Source organism: Coloeus monedula (genome assembly GCF_965178545.1).
Source record: "Coloeus monedula genome assembly, chromosome: 1".
NCBI classification, from domain to species: Eukaryota; Metazoa; Chordata; class Aves; order Passeriformes; family Corvidae; genus Coloeus; species Coloeus monedula.
Genome location: NC_138781.1, coordinates 107,674,590 through 107,702,355, shown reverse-complemented (window position 1 = coordinate 107,702,355; position 27,766 = coordinate 107,674,590). Strand labels below are relative to the sequence as shown.

Genomic DNA, 27,766 nt, shown 5'->3' with positions numbered 1-27,766 from the left:
AGAATCAAAGGAAATTGGAAACTTTGAATAATCAGTGTTATTTAAATGGTGCTGTGTGGACTACAAAGTGTATTTCACAGCCAGCTCACATATTAAGTCTGTAATACTACTCCTATTCCAAAATTCTAGGTAAATGAATTACTGTCCTGAATTTCCTACTGCGTTTAGCTACGTGTCACATTTCCAAATGGTTAAATATATAGCTTCAGAAGTCACAATTCATGTTCATTAGCCATCCACAGCCTACATTATTTGTTATATTTAGAACTAGCAACAACAACTTTCCACGTTCTTTTTTAATTTTAAGTTTCACACATTGGACTATTTTACTGGGGGATGGAACTAGAGAGTGGAAGTAGATAATTCTCTTCTCCAGATTTCTAAAATTATTCGTAAAATAAACATGTTTGAAACAATTGGACAGTGTACCTTGGGATGAATAGATTAAACCAGAGCATTTTCATTATGTCTCTGGCAATCATCCTTTTATCTCATCTTCTGATGAACATCTGTATTTTTTGGCATGTGGTAAGATATAAATGTGGGGTGTATGTGAACAAACTCTCAATTATAATTCTGCTCGGATGAGATTTCAAAATTATGTTTTCTGGTTTGAGGATGATATTTACTGTTATGGTAGCAACTGTGTGGAAAAAAAAAAAGTCTAGTGCATTTAATATTCAGTTCTGGAATCATGTATCAATTATTTAGTTAAACCTTCTGTTAGTAAGGCTTTTTTTGTAAAACACGTACCAAATGTTTATAAAATGGAAAAGAGATTCGTCAAGTTATGGTAGCTAAAGCTGTGCTAAAAAGAAAAAATGAGCATATGCTACCAGCAGTGTTTCTCATATTTAATGAGTAAAACCATATTCTATTTTGTTGCAATTGTCTTGTCTTGTACAAATAAAGGCTCTGATCCAATGTGCATTTATAAATGTGATTTTGATTTCCGATAGTTAATCTACTTCTGTCTTTAAGACACCTTTTCATTTATTTGGGTGGTCCTAGAGGAGATAGGAGATGGATCTTTAAGCATTTACTTGACTTTTGGTTCATCAGGAGTCCATGGAGTTCTCAGGTCCAGAGCTCAGCACGTGCAGAGCATTGCAGAACAAGAGCCAAAAGTAGGGGAAAAGCCTGAATTAAAATAAAGTTGGGTTTAGGGTTTTTTTGCCTGCTAGTAAGTGAATCATCAGTTGGTCTGTGGCTCTGGCTGCAATTCTGGCATGGTTCCCATGGCTTTTACAGCCCCTATTCCACTTGGGAGAGTTTTCAGGAAATTGTGTTGTCATGGATCCTTCTGCTCAGCTCCAGTCTGCTCCGTGCCTAAAATCCCCTGTGCAGCAGAGTAAGAAATCCTCAGCGGGGCCAAGCTGCATGCAGCACAAAAGGCTATAACTTCTGTGCAACATCTCCCAGTGCTTCCCTAATTATTCCACTGTATCATCTTAAATAAGGTTTAAAAAAGAATGGAATCAAATCCAGCAGCTGAGGCATAAGAACACAGGGACTGTGGTCTTCTAAATTGGTCTTTCTGAATTGTCTCTAGTTCTTAGCCATAATCCAGACTGTGTGGACATAGCAAGTTAGAAACGAGCATGTTTTCCTTCAAGGAAAGAGCAATTTCATTCAGCCAGGGTTGCTTTTTTTCCCCTCCGATTGTTTATTTTGCTTAACTAGAGCTGTTTCAAGGATGGCAGGCGCCCATCAGAAAGAAACAAGGCTAAAGTTAGCAACAGAGACATGCTGATGAGCAGTGCTGTGCCTGGGATCACTGCTGCAGCTGCTCCCTTCCTACGTGCATTGGCCCTCTTTGTGTGGTTCAGGTTCCACCTATGGAACAGATACATGAACAGACAGGAAAAGGGAATCAGCTCCAGAGAAGGGGTTGTCAGTGGGCTCCAGCCCAGAGGCAGTGTGAATTGTCTTACTCTTCATGAGGAGTCAAAAAATCATCTTAGCCATAGGTAGGAAAACCCTGTTTCAAAGAGTTTCTGGCAATGACTATAAAAGGGTCAGTTTGCTGGCCTGAGGAATTTGAACAATGTGAATTTTCTGGATTATTTTAACAACACAGACAAAACAATGAGCATCCAGTGTTTTTCACTTAGCTTCCATGAGAGGATTTTTGGAAATGCATCTGAACAAGATAAGATCTGAATAAATATCAAGTAGATGCAACAACAGATAGCAGCAGTAGCTACTAAACTGCTTGCAGCAACATTTAATGCTTTTGAAATGTTTGTTCATTGCTTACAGTGGATAGATTCACTTTAGAGATGAATATGCATTTGTCAGAGATCCTGTTGTTTAGGCATCCTGGGAATGGCCCCAGTTTGGTCTTTGGTGGGTGGAAACCTTCTCCTCCCCTCTGGCACCCTGTCAGCTTGCTGGCTCTTGAGCATGGTGGGGGGAGCAGTCTTGCTACCCTTGCCCTCTTCCAGGAGTGCCGAGCACTGTCCAGGGTCCCAGCTCCAAGCCTCTCACCATGGAAGGGAACTCTGGTGTTGCCAGTCGTCCTGAAACCACCCTTAATACCAGATGAAATCTGAAGACGAAAAAGAATTTTTTTAGCCAATACTAATGCAGTTACTAGGTCTGAAGACAAGCATAGAAAAATAAATTAAAACCTGCTTATAAAGCTACCTGAACTTCAGCTCTGCTCTAGGAGCTTTCCATCAGCTGTGTAAGCAGGAACAAGCTGTTAGGATGCTTGTATAATTTTGTGGCTGGGAGCCAGCACTTCTGACCAGACTACTACCCTTTTTCTTTGAAGAGGATCCTGATGTGGATGTGTTTTTCCAGCCCTTCAACTCTATTCTGATTCAAGTTCTATTCCGAGTTAAATTTTATCCTGCTAACAAGTCAGAAAAAGGGCCAGAACTACTGACCCTGCCTGGACAACCTTACTGTTTTATCAGCCAATGTCACTACTGTGATGGGGTGAGACCTCCCATCCATCCAGACAGTAAAGAAGGGTTGTACAGGATGATCAGCTCCATTCTGGAAACAAATGCTTAGGAAAGTATTTTCTTCTTCTTCTTGACAGGACAGGGTTTGACTCTCTGCATAATCCTCTATATACTGAACCTGGAGTTTATATAAATAAATCATTTGAATCATGCATTACAGTTTTCAGTGTATGCTTATACACACATTCATCTGTTTTACCTTTTGCTCAAGATTAGACGTGGTAGTAATCCAAACATGTTTTCATGAAAATGTGTTTGAGAAATACTCGTATCAGTTGTGAAGTTGAATTTTTTTCTATCAGTTTTCCATTGAATATTTAAAGTGCTTGAGTTTTTTACCCGATTCATTTAAGTGCTTATTTAGGTAAACTAGATTTAAGTGTATTAAAAGATCCATTTTTAATTTTCCCTTTGGTGAGAGAAAGAGAGAAACTGTTCCATGCAGCAGATGTATAACAGATGCCACTCCTAGCATGTACAGCACTAATGGATGGTGGCCAGATGCAGTGGTGATATCATAGCTATTACCATGATAAAGCAGAGTAAGAGAGAGATATAAGTAATGTGTTAGCTTCCCAGCCCACCACTTTGTCCACACAAATGGGAAGGAAGAGAAAATTCTTAAGTCTGTCAGCTATCTACATCATCATATACAGTCCTCAAATCATCCACTTTTAAAAAATAGCAGGTGAAGTTGAGCTAAGTGAGATGAATCCTACCCGTCATGTTTGGAGTTATCTAGTGAATTAGTAGTTAAGCTATATAGAGTTAGAATAGTTAAAGCCTGGGCATTAAACTCAGCTCTTGACTTCAAGCACTGAGTTTTGCTATTTGACTGCTCATCAGTTCTTTTGGAAAGTTAATCTGAGAAAATAGGTACTTTTCTAAAAATAGAGATTCGTACAATAAATATCTTGAGTTAGAAGGAATCCACAAGGATCATCAAAGTCCAGTTCCTGGCCCTGCACCACACCATCCCAAAGAGTCACACCACGTGCCTGAAAGTATTGTCCAAACACTGCTTGAACTCTCAGGTTTAGTGCTGTGACCACTTCCGTGGGGAGCCTGTTCCAGTGCCCAACCACCCTGTGGGTGAAAAACCTTTTCCTGATATCCATCCTAAACGTCCCCTGACACAGATTCAGGCCATTCCCTCGCTCCTGTCACTTGTCACCAGAGAGATCAGTGCCTGCCCCTCCTCTTCCCCTCATGAGGAAGCTGTTGACTGTAGTGAGGTCTCCTTCCTGTCTGCAAAACACTTTTATTTTAGAAGGTAGAAAGATATTTTTGAGACAAATCAACAGGTAGCAGTTGGGGAAAAAACTTCTGGTGGTATTTGTTCCTCAGGGCACACTGCTTTGGAAAGCACAGGAAATGAACAGTTACCATAACTGAACTGTGCAGGGTATAAATATCCTTTGTGCTCCAAACAAATTTGCCTTACTTCACTAACCACAACACAAAGCTCACCTGCAACTCTGAAAGCTGTCTTAAAAAGAGAGGAGGTAATGTCCCTCAAACACTAAACATTTCCACATGCAGAAAATGTGACCATTTTGTGCATGATTGCATTTTAAATCAGAAATCATTGCACAGAATGCAAAATGGATTCTGTATGAACCTTCTAAAATAAATGAACCTTAATTTCTTTTGTATTTTTTAAAGGTCAAATGCTGCAAATACTGGCCAGATGACACAGAGATATATAAAGACATTAAAGTTACCCTAATAGAAACAGAGCTCCTGGCTGAATATGTGATTCGAACATTTGCTGTAGAAAAGGTAAGTTTCCAAATTCAGTTTTATTAAATACAGTAGTATCTGCCACTTCCATACAGATTCAACAAGGGAAAGTTAAATCTTTTGACTGACATCCTGGGTTTGTAGGTATTTTTGGGTAAACGACTACCGCCCTCTTATGGTAATCCGTGTTTTTCTTTAAATGCAGCCACTTCTCTCTGCTTTTCATCACTGTTGGCCCCTGCCTGAGTTAGAAAAAGTGATGTTCCTTGCCTAGGAGAAATCGAAGCCTCCCTCACAGCAATCAATTGAGAAACACATTTGTGCTGCTTTCCCATCTTATGTTCCCCACAATCATTTTCTGTCCGTACCAGAGGCTGCATGCAACATTACTCAGAAGTCTCTGGTAGGGAATACCTCTTATCTCTTGGGCCAGAGTGTGCCTGGTCTGAAGAGAGACAGCTCTAACAAACTACTGTTCTTCTCAAAGCAATTTCCCTTCTTGGGGAAATAGGAGTCTGTCTTTACATGGAGAGTTCCAATCAGTGTGTTGTATTACTGCTTGTTAGAATAATGCCATGCATTTGTTTGATGCTTTGTAGCTTGTAGAACTTGTAGCTTCCCCAAACAGCTTGCAATATATGGAAAACATACAAATAACAAATAAGGTACCTACTGAAAGTGAGAACAGGCAGGGTCAGTGAAGTGTACCATGCATTTTGTGTCAATTCAGCAGTTTCATTCAGACTCGTTAAGAGCCTGAAATGTTTTAATTGTATGTATCAGGATTCATTTGAGTTGTAAAATTCCAAGGAAAGGGCCTCTTTGGAAGACTAGATATTCCTAATGGCACACTGAAATAATGCTCCCTCACCATGAGTAGATTTTTAACTAATTAGCTTAGAAAGCTTCTTTTGATTTAGTTGCAGTACCTGTGATTTATTGGTTCTCTCTAATGCTGAACTAGTATTCATTTATGGGTTTGAAGAACATAATATTTAGCATCAAAGAATCCTGCACCAGGTACCTGAAACTGCCAAAAACACTACCCCACAGGGTCTCTGTACATATGTCCAGAGTAACAAAGGAATTAGGGTTTTTTCTTGTTTTACTGTCCAGTCTTATACTTAAATATGCATCCATACAGAAACCTGAGGGTAATGATAATAGAATTACGTGGTTTGAATGAACTGAAATATTGTATCATGTTTACCACTATACATATTGTATATTGAATTCACTCAAGCCTGTTGTTTCCTTGCATTTAGGTATTTTTAATAAACAGATGAGAAATGTTGGCTCCACTTTAAAGTAGATGAAGCACTGGTTGATTTCTATTCTGCAAATTTTAAGCTCATGCTTTGATGTTAGCTTTTCGCTTCTTAACTGGGACTGAAGAAAAGACCTAGAGGATTTTACAGTTGAACATAACCAAACTGTCTTGAATAAGTGCATTAGAACAGATAGAGATAAAAGGCACTAAACATTTTATTTCTTTTAAAGAAATCTCCATCTGAAAAGATTTCATTTAGACACTGCTTTTTAATAGTTGGTAGTTTTTCAGTAAGCCTCTAAAAGCAGTGTCAGTGTAGTTTGAGTACATTTGTTTTTACTCTATTTTCCATATTTTTTAACTCTTCCAATGGTGCTGGAACATTAAGTCTGTACATCTCTTGCACCATATTTCTCTCAAGTTTATATTTCTGATGTACTGGGACTGATACTTTTCACCTTCTCTAAGTCAAGGTGCATGATGAGGAGAGAACACCCTAACCAAACATGCAGATAATACTAAGTGAAAGGTGGTATTGGAACACTTAACATTGGAGCCCCAGTTCCAAAGGACTTGCACATTTGGCTAACAGGAACTTTAGTCATTCAACAGGAAAAATGGCAGAGTTCTGTGCCTTAGGTGGCCTAACCCCCTGTGTCAGTACAGGGTGACTTCTGGGGACAGCATCTGATATCCAGAATGATTTGAAGATTTAGCACATATGAACTGCAAGGGTGGGAATAAAAGAACTGGCCTTGTCCATTGTGGTAGAGATGAGGAGGAGGGGTAAGGAAGATCTAATTCTAGCCTTCAGCTACCTCATAGATGTTTGGAAAATCGGAGGAATCAAATACTCCAAGACCTCCAGTCCCTTCTGACGATCCTTTCTGTTTGTTGATGAACATCTCATACCTGCTCCTAAAGTACAATTTAGAAGTTGATTTGTTTGAAGATAAATTGATCACTTAATTTTTTTTAAATGGATATTGTGTGGTAGGAGGATAACGCTGAGAAAATTGAACCCAAAAGTGCAGTCTGATTTTGAAGACCATTTCCTTGATACGCTTTGCATTGTGTGAATTAAGCAGTTCCTTTGGGTTTCTTCACAGCACAAAAGTTAACTCAGATGAGTAAGTCATACATGAATAGTAACATACAGCAGAAGCATAAGTTTTTGTAGAATTTTTTAACATCCTAGGGTTTAGCAGTGTACACCATTTTCTATTTGTTTCAGCTGAAAGAAAAAGTGAAAAATACAGTCTCTCCCAGCTGAGCATATGTTTTTATGATTCATGCAGTTGTGTGCTATTTTGGGTTTAGAAACCAGCAGGAAAGCTAGATACAAAAATCATTCTTTTGTAGATATCATAAGAAAACTCATTAAAAGTATCCTATATGCAAAACCTTTCCTAAGTAGCTGTAAACAATGACAGACAAAAATGCAGTCAGCCTGACAGACAGCCTTTTCACAACTAAGGCACAGGACATAACCTGATCTGTGTAGCAGACGGGCACATTGCTTTAGAGGGGCAGGGTTTTTTTTGTAAATTGTTTGAAAATCTCGGCTGCATATAGTATGAAGAATTTGTATGGGATACTCACTTCAGTCCTCAGCTTGTATAATCATGGCATTGCTTTTTTCTGTGGGATCTTTGTTTCTTGGAGGGTCACGGGTGGTTTTTACGTGCAACGTAAAAGTGTTTGAGACACTGTGTCCACTAAGCAGAGTCATCTACAGAGTTGAAGCTCTTGCTTACAGTAGCAAAGAGACGTGTTTGCTAGACTGTCCTAAAATGCACATTGTTTTCTCTATTCCTGGGTTTCAATATGCTTTAAAATTGGTTTTTAGGATATAAGGTCATTTCTGTTTAAAGGGTGTGATCTCCTCAGTCCACACCACTGCCTCATATGCTCTTAATCCTCTCCCTTTCCTGCCTTTTTGTGTCAATTTCCAGGGGAGATGAGATACTCCTCTGAGTAGATGCCCTGTCCCCACAGTCCCCCAGCCTGAGCTGTCAGACTCCAACATACACTAAGTCCTCTCTAGTCCTGTAGCTCTGGCTACACCACTGAAAATCCCAGACTAATGCATAATAGCAATAAATTAGGAAGCTTATATTACTTATTATTCAAAGAGAATAAAACCTTTTATATGCAAACCATCTCAAGACAGAAAATACATCTTTAAGAAGAAAAGCTGCAAACTACCAGTTATTAATATTGTTGACATTTAGTCCAGCCTAGACATGATATGCCATAATTTTGCTGTTTGCTTATGAACTATGCATGATGGCCTCCAGTCTGTGGATTTCTAATGAGAATAAAATACTGGCAGCTGCATTTTTAGAGGGGGAAGGGAAAATAGAAGCAGTAAGAAAATAAAACTTAGCATACACACTTCTAATATCCAAACTCTTCCCCAAAGTCACATAGAAAATTACTTACACAATCAGCTTCTCATTCATACCTGTCTCACCATATCCATGTCCTTGTAGACTGTGGCAAATCACCTGAAGGGTGAGCATGTGGAGGGCTATAAACACAGCCCCTATGATTGGAGGTGCGAAAAGGTTTCTTATTATTCAGCTTTTTCCTTCAGACCAATGAAGGAGACAAATGATAAGGAAAATTATGTTGAAGCTGTAGTTCCTGAAGACAGCAGCAAAACCCCTGTGGAGCAATGGGAAAAAAAAAGTCATCTGTGCTCTGTGTTCAGCCTTGCTGCTGACCTGTTCTGTGATCATGGCATGCATCCTAAGGCCACAGTTTGCAAAGCAGCCTAGTACTTAAATACAGGGATGAGCATTTCTCTTGTTGCTGAAAGTTTCTGACCAATCTGGTGCTTACTCAATTTTGTTGGAAGGCTTTGAAACCGGTTGATACCTAACCTTTGAACTTGCTCTCCTCCTATGAGGGAGCTCTCCACCAGTCTGTACAGATTGTGTTGGTAGGAGGTGGACACTTTTCAGCAAGGCTCAGGCTTTTGAAGATTTCAACCCTTGCCTTTTTAACAGAGAGGTGCTCATGAGATTCGGGAAATACGTCAGTTCCACTTCACGGGCTGGCCAGACCACGGTGTCCCTTACCATGCCACGGGCCTGCTGGGATTTGTACGGCAGGTCAAATCCAAGAGTCCGCCAAACGCTGGCCCTTTGGTTGTTCACTGCAGGTAGGTAAAACACAAATCTCTCTGTTGTGCTTTGCACTAAACTCAAGACCTACTTTGCTTCTCCTTTACTGTGTATTCCCCACATAGGTTGCTGAAGCCACTGGAGCTCTACTCAAAATAACTGTAAACAAGAATATATGTTTTTTTATATATATATAAAAAAAAAAAATACATATGCAATATATAAATGAGAGAAAAAAAATGAGTCTGAAGTCCTGCAAATGCCTAGCTCAATTTCAGTAATCTTCCAGTTGATCAAGTACCCTTGAGATGAATCCTTACACCTTTTACATCTCCAATACACTGCTGCACATTAACTGTGCTCTTCTTCTACTTTAGTGCTGGTGCTGGCAGAACTGGATGCTTCATTGTCATTGACATCATGCTAGATATGGCAGAACGAGAAGGCGTTGTAGACATTTACAATTGCGTGAGAGAGCTTCGATCCCGGAGAGTTAACATGGTGCAGACTGAGGTATTGCTCATCTACTGGAATACTGCTTTACAAGAAAAGATACTCTTCTAGCCCATAAATATAGAGCTTTGTAGTTGGCACCCTCCAGAAAGTAGTTTATTCGGTCACATGCAGAAAATAATCCCCCCCTAAACCTGAAGCACCCCTGCCCAAACAAGTGCACAGCTGTGCTTCACTGAAGGTTCACAATATTTCTTAAAAAATAAGGAAAATCAGGAATGTTTCCTCTCTGGGAAGGATTCATTCTGGAGTACATCTTGTTGAGGCTTAGTTTCACGATAGCACCTACAAAACTGCCCAGGGGAATGAGGAAACCAGAAACATTCTGAGTTTTATTATGGAGTGTTACTGCACTTCTCTAACTATTTGTAGTTTGTTTAAGGCAATCTTTCTATATTCATTTCTAAATGAGTGTGATAAAGTTTTTTAAACTGTGGTTGTTCTTCTGGTCTTGCTTCAGTGCTGGTAAACTGAAGAGAGAAGTAGCAACCAGATTGGTTGTTCTGGTTTATGTACCAAAATACTAATGCTCTATGCACTCTATGTCAGTAACTATCTATTTTAATTGCTTTACCAGGAACAGTATGTATTCATCCATGATGCTATCCTGGAAGCCTGTCTTTGCGGGGACACATCTATTCCAGCTTCTCAAGTTAGGTCTGCTTACTATGAAATGAATAAACTGGATCCTCAAACAAACTCAAGCCAGATCAAAGAAGAATTTAGGGTAAGTAGTGGCTAGCACTGCCTAGAAGCCATAGAGTTCAGCCATACTAAAGACTTCTGCTTAAGTGTTTATAGCCATATGAATTTTGTAACAGGTTTAGGAGAGAAAGACTGCAAAAAAGGGGAAAATAACATGTCACTCATCTCTACTGAGTTATGCTGAATCATAAAATAATGCAGTGGGGTAGTAGTAAAGTATTCTTTTTGCTGAAGGGAAGTATGTCGATTCCTTCCACTGTCCTTTCTCCAGAAGGCAGGCTACTCTGCAGCTGTCTTTGAGGTTATTTTTCGTAATTTTATGCTTCCAGGATTTCTCTGCTTCCAAACCTGCTGACTGTGATGTGTTTTCATCTCTCTGCATATTGATTCCCACTGAAACTGAATGCTGAGCTGATCTATTCTTCAATATTTTGGGTTGCTTTCACTGCTGTGTTAATTTTTCTGTTGCATTGTTTACTCTCTCTGAAAGACTTTAAATATGGTGACTCCGACGCTGCGCGTAGAAGACTGCAGCATCGCGCTTTTGCCGCGAAACCATGAAAAGAATCGCTGCATGGATGTGCTGCCTCCAGACAGATGCCTGCCTTTCCTCATCACGATAGATGGGGAAAGCAGTAACTACATCAATGCTGCACTGATGGATGTAAGTCTCCACCACATCATTAATAATAAAAAGGCAATAAGCAGCCCTCCAAACTGAGCCATGCTAGAAAATGGAGTCAGCATAAGAAGACTGAAATCCTTCCAGCTTGTTTTGTTTTCCAGAAGCATGGCACAAAATCTTTAAACTCCCAAGTACATTTGGGATCACACATATGTTATGTCACAGCCAAGGTTCCAAAGCCATGCTCAGAGAGCAATTCAGGGAGTTTTGATAAATTAAATCTATCTGGATTTCTCCCTAGTGCTTGAATTTTTACCCATCTGGCCTAGGAAAACAAGAGTTACCTATTAAGAGACTCAGGCAGTTAAATAGAATAATAAGGTTTGCAGCAATATTTCAGTTCCCTTTGTTTATAATTTAAATAGTAATTAACAAAAAAAAAAATTGTCTGTCAACACAAGATAGTACACAAGCCATTACTTCAGCCTTCCCATTTATTTCTGTTTGAATGAATGGTTCCTCTTCATGTGTGTGTGGAGTTTTTTTCCAAATGCATCTATGGCAATTCTAATCCTTGTAATAGAACAACAGTAAAAAGACACTTAAAGTGCCTTTACAGTCTGTAGATATTTATAGCCTATTTTTGACGATTTACAGCTATAGTCATTACGGTTGTCAAACACATAAACAACAAGAAAACAGAGGTTAGTAAGGAAGGAACACATTGTAAATGGCCTTTTTAAAAAGTGAAGCTAGAGTAATAACAGTTTATAGCAGTTCTTTCATTTTTTTCCTTACAAGTTCTCAAAGCCTATTCCTAAAATAAGCCCAAGTTCAAAACAGTCCTGTGAAAATGTAGGAAAATGTATCTTTGTGTTTATCTGTGTAGAGAAACTGAGAACAGAAGTGTAAGTGACTTGTCTAGGTTCTCACAGTAGGTCAATGACATTTCATATTAGAACAGAGCTTCCTTAATCTGCAGTTTGTCACTGTGCCATTACATTGTCTTCTTTCCTGGAGACTTTGGTACTGTTTTGTTCTGTGAGTTAAGTAATGCTCAGAAAGAGCAGTGCCTTAATACTTGCTTTGAAGATGCTTCCCTTCTTCACTATTGAAACAATGGTCTACATACAGAACTGTATGTGGGCAAAAGGCTCCAAGGGAGGAGGTGATATGGGTTGCTTTCCACCTCAAGCACCTTAGCCAGCCTTCTGCGGCATTCCTGCACTGGTGGACAAGAGCAGACATTTGTCCATCCCTCTAAACACTCAATCTCCAAGAAGCAAGATGAAGTGTTTCCCCCTCTCCACTTGCACCAGTTAATTCAGTTGAGGTGCTGTTGAATCACCTCATGTAAGCCTTCAGAGCTCACTTCAAGAAAAAGGGATAGCAAGCATAATTTTCATTATTCAGTATCAGAATGAGTTAGAGAAGTTTTCCCAAAAAAACTTCTGAGGCTTCTAACTGACTGAGTAATGGAGACCCCTTTGGATATCTCTCATCTGCATGAAAGTTGCAGCAAGACAGGACCAGTAGGATAGAAAGCAGCTGCCTGATGTACCAGCAGCATGATGTACCTGCTGGTTGCAGTGTGCTGAAACAAAGAACCAAAGTTTTGTGTGTCCACGTCTGTACCCAAAACACGGTGGATTCATTTTCCATGGTCTCCTCGGTGACTGTCTCTGAAAGAGCGATCATAGAATATCCTGAGTTGGAAGGAACCCACAAAGATCACAGAATTGCTAGGGTTGGAAGAGACCTCTGGAGATCATGTGGTCTGGCTCCCCTGCCAAGGCAGGGTCACCCTCTGCAGGCGACACAGGAATGTGTCCAGGTGGGTTTTGAATGTCTCCAGAGAGGGAGACTCCATGACCTCCCTGGACAGCCTGCTCCAGTGCTCTGCCACCCTCAATGTAAAGAAGTTCTTCCTCACCTTGATGTTGGAACTTCTTGTGTGTTACCTTATGGCCACTGCGCCTTGTCCTGTCACTGGGCACCACCAAAAAGAGTCTGGCACCACCCTCTTGGCACCTGCCAAGTCCAAGTCCAAATCCTGGCCCTGCACAGGACAGCCCAGGAATCACACCATGTGCCTGCAGTAGCCAATCCGATTGGATCTCTGTCGTGGCACAAATGCTTCAGTTCAAGGCATGTAGAGTCTTCCCCGCCCTCCTTAATGGCACCCCCTCCCATTGACTGCTCCAGTGTGGCCACAGTAGCTTTCCAGGCTCAGAAGGAGGCAAGTGAAAATACTGTCTTGAGATCCACAGTGGAAAAGTTCCAGAAAACATCTCAGTCAGTGACATACTCTGGTATTAAAAGAAACAAAGAACACTGAAATTTATCCCCTGGGTATCCTCACTACTGTCAGATAGACCAGAATTTCAACATTATTTCTGAAGAATAACTAGATATTTCCTTTCACAGGCATCATTCAAATTTAGAGCTAAATGCAAACAGCCAAGATTAATCTGTCCATTAACAGCTCAAAACAAACCCGTTGCTCAAAACCTCGTAGGAGTTGCATTGGAAGCAAAAACCTCTGATGATTTTACTCTATGCCTGTGGCACGAAATACATTTTAGAAATATAACATCTGCAGAAGTTATATCCTGCCCAAATACAGTTTATTAACTTTGAAGCATATAAGATCTCAGGAAAGAGCTGAAAACAATATATTAATTATACAGAAAATAGAAATAATGCTTTCAGTCCTGAAGTTTTGGGGCTATGACTGACATTCTGCTAAATGGATTTTTATCTCTTACCATTCTTCTCATCATCTTGTTACTTCTTTTCAGAGCTACAAGCAACCATCAGCTTTTATAGTTACGCAGCATCCCTTACCAAATACTGTCAAAGATTTCTGGAGACTGGTCCTAGATTATCACTGCACTTCAATAGTTATGTTGAATGATGTGGATCCTGCACAAGTAAGTCCAGAAAAATGCTTCATTCAAAAGAGGAGTGCTAGTGCCTCAGCATTTCAGAACAGCCTTAGGATGTAATTAGTTTTGTAAAACAACATTAAATACTTAGACACTAAAACATTGATTTGTAGCTTGCAGATACACATAGGGAAAGAGGAATAAATCAGACTATCAGCAGCTTCTCCACCAAAATGTTAGTGCACACACACATAAGTGCATGCACCTATAATTTATTCTAAGAGAACACATTTTGGGAAGAGCTGCTAAAACCCAAAAATTACAGTTGTAGAATTCTGACTCAAGTCTGAGAGATGCTAATAATGGTGAAAATAATAAACAGAAGCCAACAGCTGTTCATTAGCCTGCCTGAAACAAGTCAATGACCTCAGTCTCCTTACCAGGGAATAGGTGTTCCCAGGGTGAAAAACTGTGTTGTGTGTTGCACAAAATGATGTTGTCATTAGCAAGGAGATAGGAACTAAACTAGGAGAGAGGAACTAAAGATTGGAGACTAAGCATCCTTTGGAAGAGAAAAGAGGGCAACAAAATGTGTAGAGGAATGTAATTACCTTACAAAAGAGTTGCACGTGCTGTACATGTTGGTCAGAAAATTGGAAAACCGAACCTACTGGTTGGCAATTTAATCACTAGGATTAATCACTAAGTGTCCCAGAGCCTGGCTCACAACTGCACGATTCCAAGTTCTTACAAACATCATTTCCTTAATTCCAACAAACTGCACCAGCCCTCTGCTGGAAGAATATGGTGGTAATCTGGATTCTTAATAAGTAAATATTTCTTAATTATTGGTTAAGAGAAATGGTAATTTTTTATAGCAGACTGCATGTCATTTTTATTTTCAAAATGATCAAGAATCGTTTTAGCTTTGTTCAGTATTGCATATACTTAAAAAATGTTTATTCTTCTTTTTAACATGTAGAATTTGTTTTTAAAAAATACTAATCTTCTGTTCGGTCTTTCAAAGGAACATGTAGGAATTCCACACACTGTTTTAAAGACTAAATTTCTGATTCTAAGCCCTGTGCTGTCTACAGGGAGGAAAAATAGAAATGAAAGACAAAACTTTTATTCATGAATCTAAGATTATTTTCTGAGTGAATAAGGAAAGACTCAAGGGAGTCAGGCTGTTAGGGCCTGCTGAACAGAGTTTTTTTTAATTTGTTGGCTGTGTTTTGAATTTACAATAGGGCATGGCTATTCCAAGCATTTATTAGCCTCACAGGATTTAACAGCTATTGGGATATGCAGTTAATGCACCTGCCTCTGCAGTATGTTAAACCTTTTACCTCTTAATGCGAGTAACAATCTTTTCATTAGGAATAAATCTCAAAACCCTCAGAGCAAACAGAAGTGGAGAGAGGGCAGAGCTTATTAAAAACATGCATTACATTCAGATTTATTAATAATTACTGTTATCATTATTATTTATGTATATATGAAGTGTTTACAGTTCTGTTTAGATATTACCATTTATGTGGATTGTTATGCTCTATTGGGAAATGAAATTCAACCCTTCACAGTAACTCTGACTTGAAGAGAGTCACTAGCATCACTTGCATGCAAAATGTGCAGACTTAAATGCTTGTGGTTTCTTTAGAACTTGAAAATCTTAGCTTCCTAAAACAGCCCCAGCAAACAGCTCTGCTTATTATCATTTAACCATTTTTCAGAGGTGTGTTAGAACAGTACTCCTGTGTATTTGAAAGATATGTACTAAACTGTGCACATGTTAAATGATCTGAGCACTGGCATTTGCACCAGTTGTATGCATTGCGTTTTGCTGTCCTGTACACCAGCATATTTCATAATAACAATTTGTGTAAGATTTAGACAATATTTAGAAAGCAGTTGTCTCAGCAGACCAAATCATAGGGAGGGGTTAAAAAAAATGAAAATATATTATCCTGCTTGAAATTTCTGGGTTTAACTTGTTAAAGTGATCTCCTGCAAATCAGACCCTGTTTTCTTTTTTAATTGATGTAGTAAATGGTTATGTTTTCCTAAAATGTAGTCATCTCTAAACAGCTTCGTTGAGGACTAAGTGTTATAAGAAATGCAAAACAACATCTGGAGTAAATGTGATTTGTCAGCTCAGCTCTGGATCACCAACAGCAATGCAGCAGAATGAAGACCACAGCTGTTTTACTGAACGAAATAAAAAGTTCCAAATATGACATCAATGCTTCTGCAAGCAAACAAAATTTCATGAGTTCATATTTAATTTTGGTGAATGCTTACAAAAGCTACATGCTCAAACTGCTCTAAATATCCGTGGCAAAAAAAAATCATTAGGATTTTCATGAAAAAAAATGGACAGGCAGATTCTAGCTTCAAAAACCTCCTTGCAAAGTGTTGATTTTCTCTTTAAAGTGTTAGCACAGAAGATAATTGGTTCCTGGATTAAGCCATTGTCTTATTACTAGACTCTAAAACCATGCAAGATAATAGTAATTTTACTTTGTGATCTGTAGATACGTAGAAGTAATGTTTTCTGAGAACTGAAGAAAGCATAATTAATATTTTCAGGTGTCACTAATAAGATGAAATTAAGCAGTTATTGAAAGTTTAAAGCAATGCTGATATTAGCCGATATCATCAGTCACGGGTGAAACATGTGAAAGTTAAATCCTGAGTTTTGAGAATTGATCTACGCTTCATAGTACAAATCACACATTCTAATGCAGCTTGAATTATTAGCAACTATTCAGGGCAGTTGGAGATACCAGGCCTTTGGTCTTTAGCCTCCACACTGTCTCCAAGATATTTGTCAGCCTTTCCTTGTCTTGTCATAATGTATTGTAGAATTAACATTGAGTGTCAGAAGTGTTTTACTCCAGATACCAGACACTGGAAGTACAGCAGCAAGAAACAGCAGGTTCTGGTACATGAAAAGGCATTATGAAAGCAGAGTGCTCGAAACCAAACTTGGCACATCATGTATTTTATAAAGATACCGTGCAAGAATTCCAGTAGTACATGTATCACAAACTAAAATACAGAAAAGTATGCTGAGGCAGCATGAACTCCAGGGTGATCTAACTGTGTTCTTTTTTGTCCATGGTCTTCTATAGCTCTGTCCTCAGTACTGGCCAGAAAATGGAGTGCACCGGCACGGTCCCATTCAGGTGGAGTTTGTATCGGCTGACTTAGAAGAAGACATCATCAGCCGGATATTCCGAATTTATAATGCAGCCAGAGTAAGGATTCTATTTGCAAAACAGTTTTGTCTCAGTAGATGAGTCTACTCAAAGCAAAAAAATGAAAGCTAAACTCACATACAACCATTTTCATTTTTCAGCTTATGTATTTGAAAGCGGTGGTGCAATACTGAGTCACACCACAATCAGTGAGGAAAAAAAAGTCTTCTATGTGTAATATAAGTAAAAAATATTTTAATATGTATCTCAAGTGTGTTAAATGCAAATGAAATAAATGCAGTATTCAGGCTGTATGATAGCCAAAAAATGCTGAAATCAGTGCTGTTTTCAATAGTTTGAAATTAGCCATCCTGCATATTTGTATCCTATGTCATGAAAAAAGCTGTGCATCAACACTAGGCATGTTTTCCAATAGCAGTCCCAGCCTTTTAGTGAAGATTCTGTCCCACTAGCCACACTTCATAACATGTAACCACTTCAGAGGGGCAAGTAGGTTGTCCTTGTATTCAGCTCTATGCTCCCATGAAGTTGACAGAAGACTAAACGAGGCATGTCTTTCAAGCTGAGTGGAAAAAAGATTCCACCAGAGGCCAGACATCTCTTCCCATCCAGGGAGCCTTTGCAGTGGCCTGGTATCAACAACCAAAAAGCTGTAGCTAGGAATAAGCAGCACTCCCTTCAGAAAAAATCAAGAACTTCCCTGAGACCTGGTGGCTGGCAGGACAGGGAAAGACACCAAAAACATGTTAATACCCAAACAGGGAAGCAGATTGTAAAGCTTCAAGGTACTTGTTTAATACTATGAAGGCCTGATGTTTGCAGTAAATGCAGCAATGTAAAAAACACAGCCTCCAGCAGTGTTAGTGTGACCTTCACAGGCGCTGGGTCTGGCTGATCTGCTTTGGGAAGAGGGGCCATCAGCTGGAAGAAACTGGACAGGAAATCAGTAGATTCCAGATTTTGACATAAAGTACACAAAACCAATTGCAGAACACATCTAATGCTGCACCCAGTTTGGTTTATTCCCATATCGTGTTAATCTTACACCCTCTCTATTAACTCTTACTCTAGAGAATAAAATGTAATGTCAAAGTTTCTGCATGTTGTTCATTTTAAGCATGGCACTAAAATGCCCTCACTTTGCACAGATGTGGCAAACTCTAGACTACAAAACCAGTTTTCATGTGCATGTTTATTATGCCCATCTCAAAGGGCTGTAGTTTTCTGCCACTATCGCTTGTTCTATACTCCTTTTTTATTTTAAATCACCATAAAGCAACTGTTTAGTAACGTTTCACCAGAGGGGTTCTGACTGCTGCAGTAGAACACAATAAAATAAAATGTAGTTAGATATATTTTACAAGCCGGAAACATCTGAGGGTTCCATTTGGTTTTTTTCATGTTTCCTGCTTCAAAATATCTTGAGAGGTTTTGACCTTTCTTGTAAAAAAAGGACAGAAACACATAAACATTCTTAAAAATACTGAGGCATATATGAAAACAGTATATAACTGAAGTTGTGTTGCAGCTCTGTCTTTGTTACCAAGTTCCTCCTATCATATTAATTAATTATTTGCTTGATGATGCAGATGTACTATTGCTATATTTTAGCCTATTTGTATAGCACTCCGTTTAAAAACTATTGTTCTGATAACTCCACTGGAAATTAAAAGTCATAAATCCTCAAGGGCAGTTGAAATTACATTAGCAGTTTGTCAGCAATCATCTGCATGAACAGCTTCCCTCACTGATGCATGTATCTAAATTATGTGCCAAAAAAAATACTGTTGTTTTCCCTGGTTTTGCCTGAATCTCCACAGCCCCAGGACGGCTATCGGATGGTGCAGCAGTTCCAGTTCCTGGGATGGCCCATGTACAGGGACACTCCAGTTTCGAAACGCTCCTTCTTGAAGCTCATCCGCCAGGTGGATAAGTGGCAGGAGGAGTACAACGGGGGAGAGGGACGCACAGTTGTACATTGCTTGTAAGTACTGGAAACAGAAGGGAGAAATAAGGGAATACTGTCACAGAATTTGTGCCAGGCTTTGAAAGATTTGTGACGAGGTGAAGAGGCATCTGTCTAATCTGGAACTGAATAAATAATACAACTGCTCGTTTAAAAGCTCTGAATGCAAAAGGAATTGTGTAATTTTAATGTAGATTCATGAGTTTCCCCATCTGTCCTTTCTTAGAGCCCTATGAAAAGATGATGGGTTCGAGTTAACTCTATTTTATATAAAAATGTCCAGTGACTCTTGCAAATGGGAAAGTTGCATATTTATTCACAGTAAATCAAAAATGTGCCTTCAGAACAATGTACCTTTTATTTCTGCAGATAAGGACCATAGAAATAAGTAGTTTTGGAGGGGTGATTCATTTTCCAGGCATAAAGCACAGGAGTAAAAGTGGTGTGATAGACCAGTTACAATGACCCTGTAATTGCCTTACCTTTTTTTTAATAATGGTATATATTTTTTTCCTCCTGTGACTTTGTGCTCTGTAGATACAGAAATGCTGCTAGCAAGGATTTTCTTGCTATTTTCTAAGTCCGTGAGAGACTTTTCTCTCTCACAGAAGAGGTAGCAGAGTTATGTAAACAACCAAATACCTGCAGCCTTGAAAAGTCTTGGTTATGGTATAGTAGAAAAATATTTTGACAATGGATGTTTTAGGATTTTAGCCAATCACCCCAAGGGGTGGCTGATCCTTTCTCCAATTAGACTATGAAGAAAAAAGTCTATAAAAGAGTTTGTAAAATAATTAAATCAATCAATCTTGCTGCACAGTTCCTGCCTGCTGGATCTTCTCTCCTCCTCCTCCCTATGGCTGCGGGACACGGTGATATACCCTAGGGGCCAGGCCTGCGGTAATATTGCTCCACTTACGCAGATTCTCATCCACTCTGCCACCATCCTTCTTTTGAGATGGCTTAGTACTTGCATGTGCTGTTTGCCCTCAGAAGTAGCTGATCTTTTGAGGTTGAGTCTTCAGCAGTTGAAGTTGTATTCCTCTTCCTCTAAACGTCCATTTAAAGATGTTGCCATGATGGAGAAGGGACATGCCAACAGGAAAACTGTGTTCAGAAGTTGGGACCCCATGTTAGAATGATGGAGGAAAATCTAAGAGTATATTAATAATTCCCACTATCACTGACCTTGAACAAGTCATTGCTCTTCAGTTTCCCCATCTGTAGTATGGGGATAATAATACTTTCATCAAAGGAGCATTGTGCAGTGTGATTAATTAATGTTTTGAGATCTTTAGCTGAAAAGACCCTTTTGAAGTGCAAATTACTGTTATCTCTGAGGTGGCTGATGATATTAAATAGTTGTACAACATCACACATGCGTCACTTCCAGGCAGTAAAGAAAGAAAAAGCTCTTAATATAATCCTTTTAAATTACTTTATTTTAATTAAAATTCTCAAACAGTCCCACAGTATCAGGCACTGTTTTGGCAGCAGAGAGCATTCTTTTCATAGTGCCTGGATGTGACAGATGTGCAGTGTTGTATCTTCCTTTGAAAATCAACCATTTGCAAAGCTGGTTTGAAAGACCTGCTACCTAACTAGTCTCCACTCTGGTAATTATTAAGGTTTATTATTTTCAGTGAAGCACAGCCTAAAGATTCTGATTAGAGGAAGTGTAGAAATAATGGAGTTTCCAGAAAGAAAGAGATTTTCTTGAAGATTAAAAATAACCAGGGATAAAGTATTATTAAATATTGTATTTGATCATGTATATGAACATTTCTGTGTGGCTTCTTTGTTAGCAATTCACTTCGGGTTCTCATGCTCTGATACTGTGGGTGGAGGGGGAAAGCATCTGCCTTTAAAAGCACGCCTTGCCAGGCAGCCAGCCCCTCTTCCTGCTGCCAGGAGCTGAGATCATCAGCCAGGGGAGCATGGTAGCACCACCCAGTGCCATACCAAGTGTGCAGCCACAGGACTCCCACAAATGAGACTTCTGGTGCTTTTGTGGTTCCTCTGAAATGCCTTTGCATCCAGGAGGAAAGCACCGGGATCCAGAATAAAAGAACTCAAAGATTCACTTGCTCTGTTGCATTTCCAGGCCTGATGCTCACTGCAGCCATGTGTGTTTACAATGCAAAGCGGTGTTTAACTGAAACTAGAAGTATTTTATCCTTATTTTAGCATCCTCTTTGTGCCATCTCCAGTGCACACTGAAGGGTTATGCGAAACTCAGCCATTCAATTCCCTCCAGGCTGTCAGACTGCTGACTTCTGAATCATAGCTTTGAGATTTTTCAGCGTGCTAATTCCAATTAAAAATCATCTTTTGCCTAGAATTCAGCAGCCCTTGGGGCCAGGGATGTTCTGTGGTTTCTCCCTGCTGGAACTCAAGCCTTCTGGAGCCATCCCTGTTGCTGTACAAACTTGTGCCACAGAGTCCATTGTAACTGAGCCATTTTATCACTTTCACTGCAGGAATGGAGGTGGCCGCAGTGGGACATTTTGTGCAATCAGTATTGTTTGTGAAATGCTTCGACATCAGAGGGCTGTTGACGTATTCCATGCTGTGAAGACACTGAGGAATAATAAGCCTAACATGGTGGACCTTCTGGTATGAGCTTTTTAACTGCACCATTAAATAGAAAATGTTCTTTTTCTCAGAAGACTCAGTAAGATTTCCAGGATTTACAGTGGGAGTTGTTCACAAAGCAAGCAAGTCATTTTCAAAGGGGATAATGAAGTCACGTCACTTGTAAGAGTATTTTTACACTGCTTTCTTCCCAAGGAGACTTTGTCTCTGTTCGTTTGAATTTTTTAAGAGTTTTAAACTTTCAGATGAACATCCTTATTAATTTTCTTTTCTAGCAGGCTGAACTAAGTGGAGAGCAGCCCTTGCATGGTAGAAATAATAGTTATGTAAAATTAAATGCCAGATTTTCAAATTATATATTTTATAAATAGCTTAATCGCCTAATATTTATCAAAGCCATGAATTTCAGTTTGACACCCAGAATATTGCATTTAATTATGGTTGCTCTATCTCATAGAAAGATTAAAGAAATTCAGAAACCAGGGGCCATGTGCAATTATTCTCCTAGAGAGTGTTTTATGAGCTTTTTTCCTAAGTGGAGAAGTGCTGAAGTGCCAGCTGCTATGCCAGAAGAGCTGCAGAACAGCTTAAACCAGCAGGTTCTTACACTCCAGTGCGTAGTTTTGTACTTGGAGATGGGTGTAGTGTGATACCCTGTTCTGAAGCCTGGGCTATAAAAGACACTGTTTTACAACATCCTGCTGCAGAGGTGGCTGCTTAAGAGGCAGCTGCATTTGATTTAATATCACAGGCAGGAGGAAGCAGCATCTGGGCACTTTCAGGGATTGAGCCAATTTTGCAATCTCTGGTTAAACAAGTTGGGGTCACTTCAGCAACTTTTCCATAGCACGCCTGGGGTGAGGCAGAAGACATCTCACTGAGCTGGTCCAACCTCCTGTAATTTTAGGAGAGCACCCCTCAGATGAGCTGACTGTGACACACTGGAGAATAGGCAGAAGGAGGGAGGCTTTCACATACAGGTGAAGGCAAGTAGGGAGGGATATCCATCTCCCCACCACATGGATGACTGTGCCTCCTCTGTCCTGTGGGAGAATGGTTCCCACCACATCCCCCATCACAGTGCTCTCTGCTAGCCTGCCTCTGAAGTCCCACACCCTCTCCTAGGCCCAGCTCTGGCCAGATATGTGGAAAAAGGCCAGATGTTGTCGGCTGTGCAAAGCAGGGAGGGAGTTCATGAGCAGCGCCACAGGGCCGTGAGCCAGCAGTGTGGAACTGTGAGTCTTGTATCAGTGAGAAACTATCAGACTTCCACAGTGGTGGGAAGGAGCAGCTTGGTTGGCTTCTTTTCCTCTAGTTTATATTCTCAGGAGGAGAATCATCATGCTGAGAACCAACCATACATTTTTATTTCCTAGATATTAAGAAAAATGTCCTACTACTTCATTCACGTAGTATAGTTTGGACAGGGACTTGGCAGGCCTGCTGTTCTCTGTTCTCCTGGAGCCTAAGTCCACAGAACTCACTGATCTCTTACTCATTTATTTTATAGAAATAAAAAGAAAATCACTAATGTAGATGTACAGTTAAAGAAAAAGCTCTCTATAAATTCCCATTTGTGACAGTTCTCCAGGTTTGTCAGGCAGTTGTGTCCAGTTTTCAGCACAAAATTTTTTTAATCAAAAAAGCTAAATGTATTATTTTAGATATAAAAGTACCTTTTAGTAAATTGAAAGTGGTATTGGGAATGCCTGGAAGGCATGGGAAGGCCTTGTAGAGCCTTTTTTTATTAGGAAATTTCAAAGCACTTGTGAAGGAAATTAGTATTGTTTTCCTTATTTTACAGGCAGAGGAATGAAAGCAAGGGACAATCAGGATTTTTCCCATTATCACATAGTGCACTGACTGAGCAGAGTTAGAGCAACATCTCTTCAGTCTAGCTCTGCCACCTCATAGGAACAAATATTTGAATTAGGCAGGTTTCAATTTCCATGTAGATTGCTTCATGGTAAAAGGGAATTGGGACACGAGTTCTTTTCCTGGTCTTGTTACTGACTTCATCCTTTATGACCTTTCTTATATGAACGTGTCTTTGCCTCAGTTTCTCTATCTGAAAAATTAGAACAATAATATTCATCTACCTTGTAAAATTTTATGGCAAAAATTAAATGCTCTAAATCATTACATTATTTCACAAAAATAGTTTTAAGACTGCTTTGTCAATATGTATTGTGCATTTTCTGACTAGATACAAGGCAGTCTTTACCACCCACTTAGAGATTCATCTCTTAATTGCATTGAAACCTTTGGTTTTCCTCCAAGTGTAAAAGTCTGAATGCCACATCCATACAGTATGGAAATCTATGCAATTTTCCAGCCATCATACAAAGGTAGCACATGGTATTGCAAAATCTCTATTACAGAATGCCCAAAGCATTTGGTGATAAATGTTATTGGGCCTACCCACAGGTGTCCTAGAAAATAAATTTAAATATAACCTCTCTGAAGCTAGATAATCTAAAGAGACTTTTTATTATCCACTATCAAGTGAATAATAAAAATGTCCAAAGGACACCAGTGAGTGAACACAGTAAGAAATAATATATTTCTGCCCTTTAAGACAGGTATTTGGTTTACTGAAAAAGACAGTTATTCTGCTGGATCAGTAAATCAGCATAAAGTGAGAATGGAGGAGTAGAAATGGATGAGTGGCTGATCTCTTATTTTGATCTATTATGTAGTTAGAGAATAATTTCCATTTATTTAGAAACATATATGTAATAAAAGCAGAAAAGGAATTTACATAATACTCTGTTCTTTCCTTTCTTCTTTTTTTAAATTCTTTTCTCATTCTGAAGAAGACACAAGCAGTTTAGGGAACCTTGCAGGACTTTAAACCCTCACATACAACTCATTCATCACTTAGGTGATATGTGCACCGAAGACTTGTTTTCTTTTGACATGACATTTCTCAACAAAATAACTTGGAAGTGGTCCATGCTTGTTAATAGCTTTTGATTTTATTAATAGTATATGGTCTTTTGCATATTAAGTGGACTCTCTTCGCAGCTAAAATGTGACCCAAAATCACAAGTACAGGCCAAAAAAGTTAATCCTTTAAAATGGTGTTGCTTCAGTGAAAAGAGAATATATCTGAAGATCTTCCTGCTCGTGATGTTGGGGAAGGCGTAGTGCTGTCAGCTTGTTAAATCTGTTGTTTTTCCTAAATGACAATATGTGCTTAGTTATCTTTTATTAATTGATTAAAGTCATAAGCAAAAGAGGCATTTCAGTATCAGAAATAGTCATAAAAGTGGCAGATGTTTCCAAATTGAATTTTCAGAAGCCAGAGCCCTTAGATTCAGGGAACCTGCACCTACTATTTCCTTCAGCTTTTTTTTTCATTTAAATATTTGTAGTATTTTTAAGTATTCCGAGTAGCAAGAATGGAAACAGGAAAGGGGTATGGGTGCACATAAAACTGAGAAGTTGTCAGTGACTGCACCATCTAAAGTTTCAGAGTGGGCAAAGGTCAGTCAAAAACATCTGTCCTCCCCATTCCACGGAAGATGTGAAAGGGGCCAAGTCATGACCCTTTGTCCCCGAAGATGCAGAGTGGGTTTGCATCCCTCAGGAAGGGGATTTCCCTGGGACTTGCTCTGTTTCCAAGCAGTTGCAAGTAAAACCAGCAGGTCTGTGTTTGGAGCACAGGGCTGGCACCTAAAAACTTAATCTGGTTAACAGGAAAACTGTTAAGAGCCTAACTTGAGTGTCACTGTCAGTTGCTAAAAATTAATTGGAATTAATCCAATTAATTTAGCTCACGCCTGATCTCACAAGGCTATTGCACAGTCTTGTGGGTTGGGTCTGGGCTGCAGATAGAGGACCAGCAGTAAGCAGCTCTTGCCCTGAAATGTAGCAAGTGCATGAATGACATTAACATGAAAGTTGCAATCTGGGAAGCACTAAACACTGGGTCTATTTTAAGATATACATTTCCAGGGAGGAATTTCAATAACTCCAATTCTGATAAAGTGCTACATGAGCATTTTGACAGATGACAGAAGGGTTGCAAGTCAATTTGCTTATGTGCAGTCAGTTTTTCTCATACAAGTGTATTAGAGCAGCTAAATACTCATGAGCAGTACCATAAGTTACTATGTCTAGAGTCCACTGTCAGGTTAATATAAAGATTTTCTTATCTGAATATAAATTGGATTTGCAAACTAGTTCCCACTGACAACAGCTGGTAGTAAATAATTTTAACAGAAGAGAATTATTGACCCCCTTAATTAAGTTTCTTCAATAACTGACTTTGTGGTTTTCTTTTGATTTTTCAGGATCAATACAAATTCTGCTACGAAGTGGCTTTAGAATACTTGAATTCTGGCTGATTGTCTAAACAGCACAGACAAAGCTCCTCCTTTCACCACCACAAACAAAGCAAGTCACTTCATGATGTCTGTGTAAATGAGATGAAGACTTCTCAGTGTTATGCTTATACTGCTTTGTATAATTGGCTCTTTTTAAGAGCCCCAAAAGATGTTTATAAAACCGCTTGCACTGCCCAATTCCCACTCTAAAGCTGCTGCTTGGCACCCCTGTGAGCCTACACCGAACCACGTGGCAGTCCTTGAACACCGTATTCATACTCAGCCATTCATGTGGTGAAGCAGCGTAGTCCTCTGGTAAATAAGAGAGCACAATTATATTCTTATGAAGGAATTTGTACTTTTTCTGTTACATTTTGTTGCCTGTGATTCTCAGTTCTTGTCACAGCCTAGTGTACATTTCTGTTCTGTGGAGAATGCTGTCTGGCATTTTGATAATATATGATTTTAGTTATATTTGTATTCTAACACGTGCATAATAAACCAATCATATGTAGCTTATCTGAACTAACAGAAAGACATGTACCAAATCATGTTAACTTTGTTGAGTTGTAATTTCTATCCACTTTGTACCATTTCAGAGAGAGAATCTTGATAGAAATGCAGTTAGAAAATGCAAAAGACAGGATGCTCAGATTAATATATCCAAAGCTTTTTCATTTGTTTATATTGTAAATATTTTTTGATTTCATCAAATTATTTATTCATTAAAATGATTTTTTTTTGGTGAAGCACAGTGAGTGACAATCATTTTTATTAAGCCCTGGAAATGCTTACTGTATGATAGTGTAAACATTTGTTTACCTTGTATGGAATCTCAGCTCAATAAATAATTACATACATGATAAAATCTTGTTTAATTTAATATCTCTTGGCATCTGAGTGCCTTCAACTAAGCCTCTTTTCAGATTAAATCTAGTAAATACTGAGCTATCTCCAGTGAGTGTTTATTGTGTGATCCCATGTTGATCCAGCCAATAGCAAGGTCATAGAATCACAGAGTCATAGGATGGTTTGGGTTGGAAGGGATCTTAAAGATCATCTCGTTCCAACTCTGCCTGCCATGGGCAGGGACACGTTTCACTAGACCAGGTTGCTCCAACCTGGCCTTGAACACTTCCAGGAATGGGGCATTCACAGTTTTTCTGGGCAACCTGTTCCAGTGCCTTAAAAGTGAAACATTCTTCCTAATACCTAATCTAAATCAGCTCTTTCTCAGTTTTAATCCATTCCCTCTTGTCCTGTCATTACAACCCCTTGTAAGAAGTCCATCATCTTTCTTGTAGTCTCCCTTCAGGTACTAGAGGGTTGCAATTAGGTCACCCTGAAGCCATCTCTTCTCCAGGCTGAACAAACCCAGTTCTCTCAGCCTTTGCTTGGTGGCCTCCTCTAGGCCTCTGCTCCAGCAGGTCGATGTCCTTCCTTTGCTGGGGACCCTGGAGCTGGATGCAGCTCACCAGAGTGGAGTAAGATGTGCCGTGCCAGTATATGAAAGAGGTGAATTGTATACTTAAAAATGCACTTGCACAAATGCAGAACCTGAAAGATGCCCTGCTCTGAAGAAGAGATGGTGGTGTGCTGGCAGTACTCTGTCTTGTCACAGCAACCCTGTGCAGCCCTGGGCATTCCCTGCCATTCCCTCTGGGCCTGCTGCTGTGGAAGGGCTGATGGTGCACTTGTTCTTGAGATGCATGACTGCTATGAGGGGCATGTAATTCCTTCTGTTAAAGATGTTAAAGATACCAGTACTAGAATGGCTGGTGGGGAAGTAACTAAAAAAAATGG

The 27,766-nt window shown here is 39.4% G+C and overlaps 1 protein-coding gene across 7 annotated transcripts in view; it reads left to right on the top strand.

Annotated features, from left to right (window-relative positions):
* The window catches only part of PTPRM (protein tyrosine phosphatase receptor type M), a 454,349-nt gene extending 427,540 nt beyond the window's left edge, over positions 1–26,809 (top strand). For all 7 annotated transcript variants that reach the window (XM_082290787.1, XM_082290786.1, XM_082290784.1 and 4 more), the window contains 10 exons: positions 4,641–4,757; positions 9,003–9,157; positions 9,497–9,632; positions 10,210–10,359; positions 10,828–11,001; positions 13,764–13,895; positions 16,985–17,110; positions 18,892–19,055; positions 21,518–21,653; positions 25,931–26,809. In XM_082290787.1, the coding sequence (XP_082146913.1) occupies positions 4,641–4,757; positions 9,003–9,157; positions 9,497–9,632; positions 10,210–10,359; positions 10,828–11,001; positions 13,764–13,895; positions 16,985–17,110; positions 18,892–19,055; positions 21,518–21,653; positions 25,931–25,984 (1,344 nt within the window). In that variant the 3' untranslated portion in view covers positions 25,985–26,809. The remainder of the gene's footprint in view (positions 1–4,640; positions 4,758–9,002; positions 9,158–9,496; positions 9,633–10,209; positions 10,360–10,827; positions 11,002–13,763; positions 13,896–16,984; positions 17,111–18,891; positions 19,056–21,517; positions 21,654–25,930) is intronic.
* Positions 26,810–27,766: the final 957 nt, after the last annotated feature.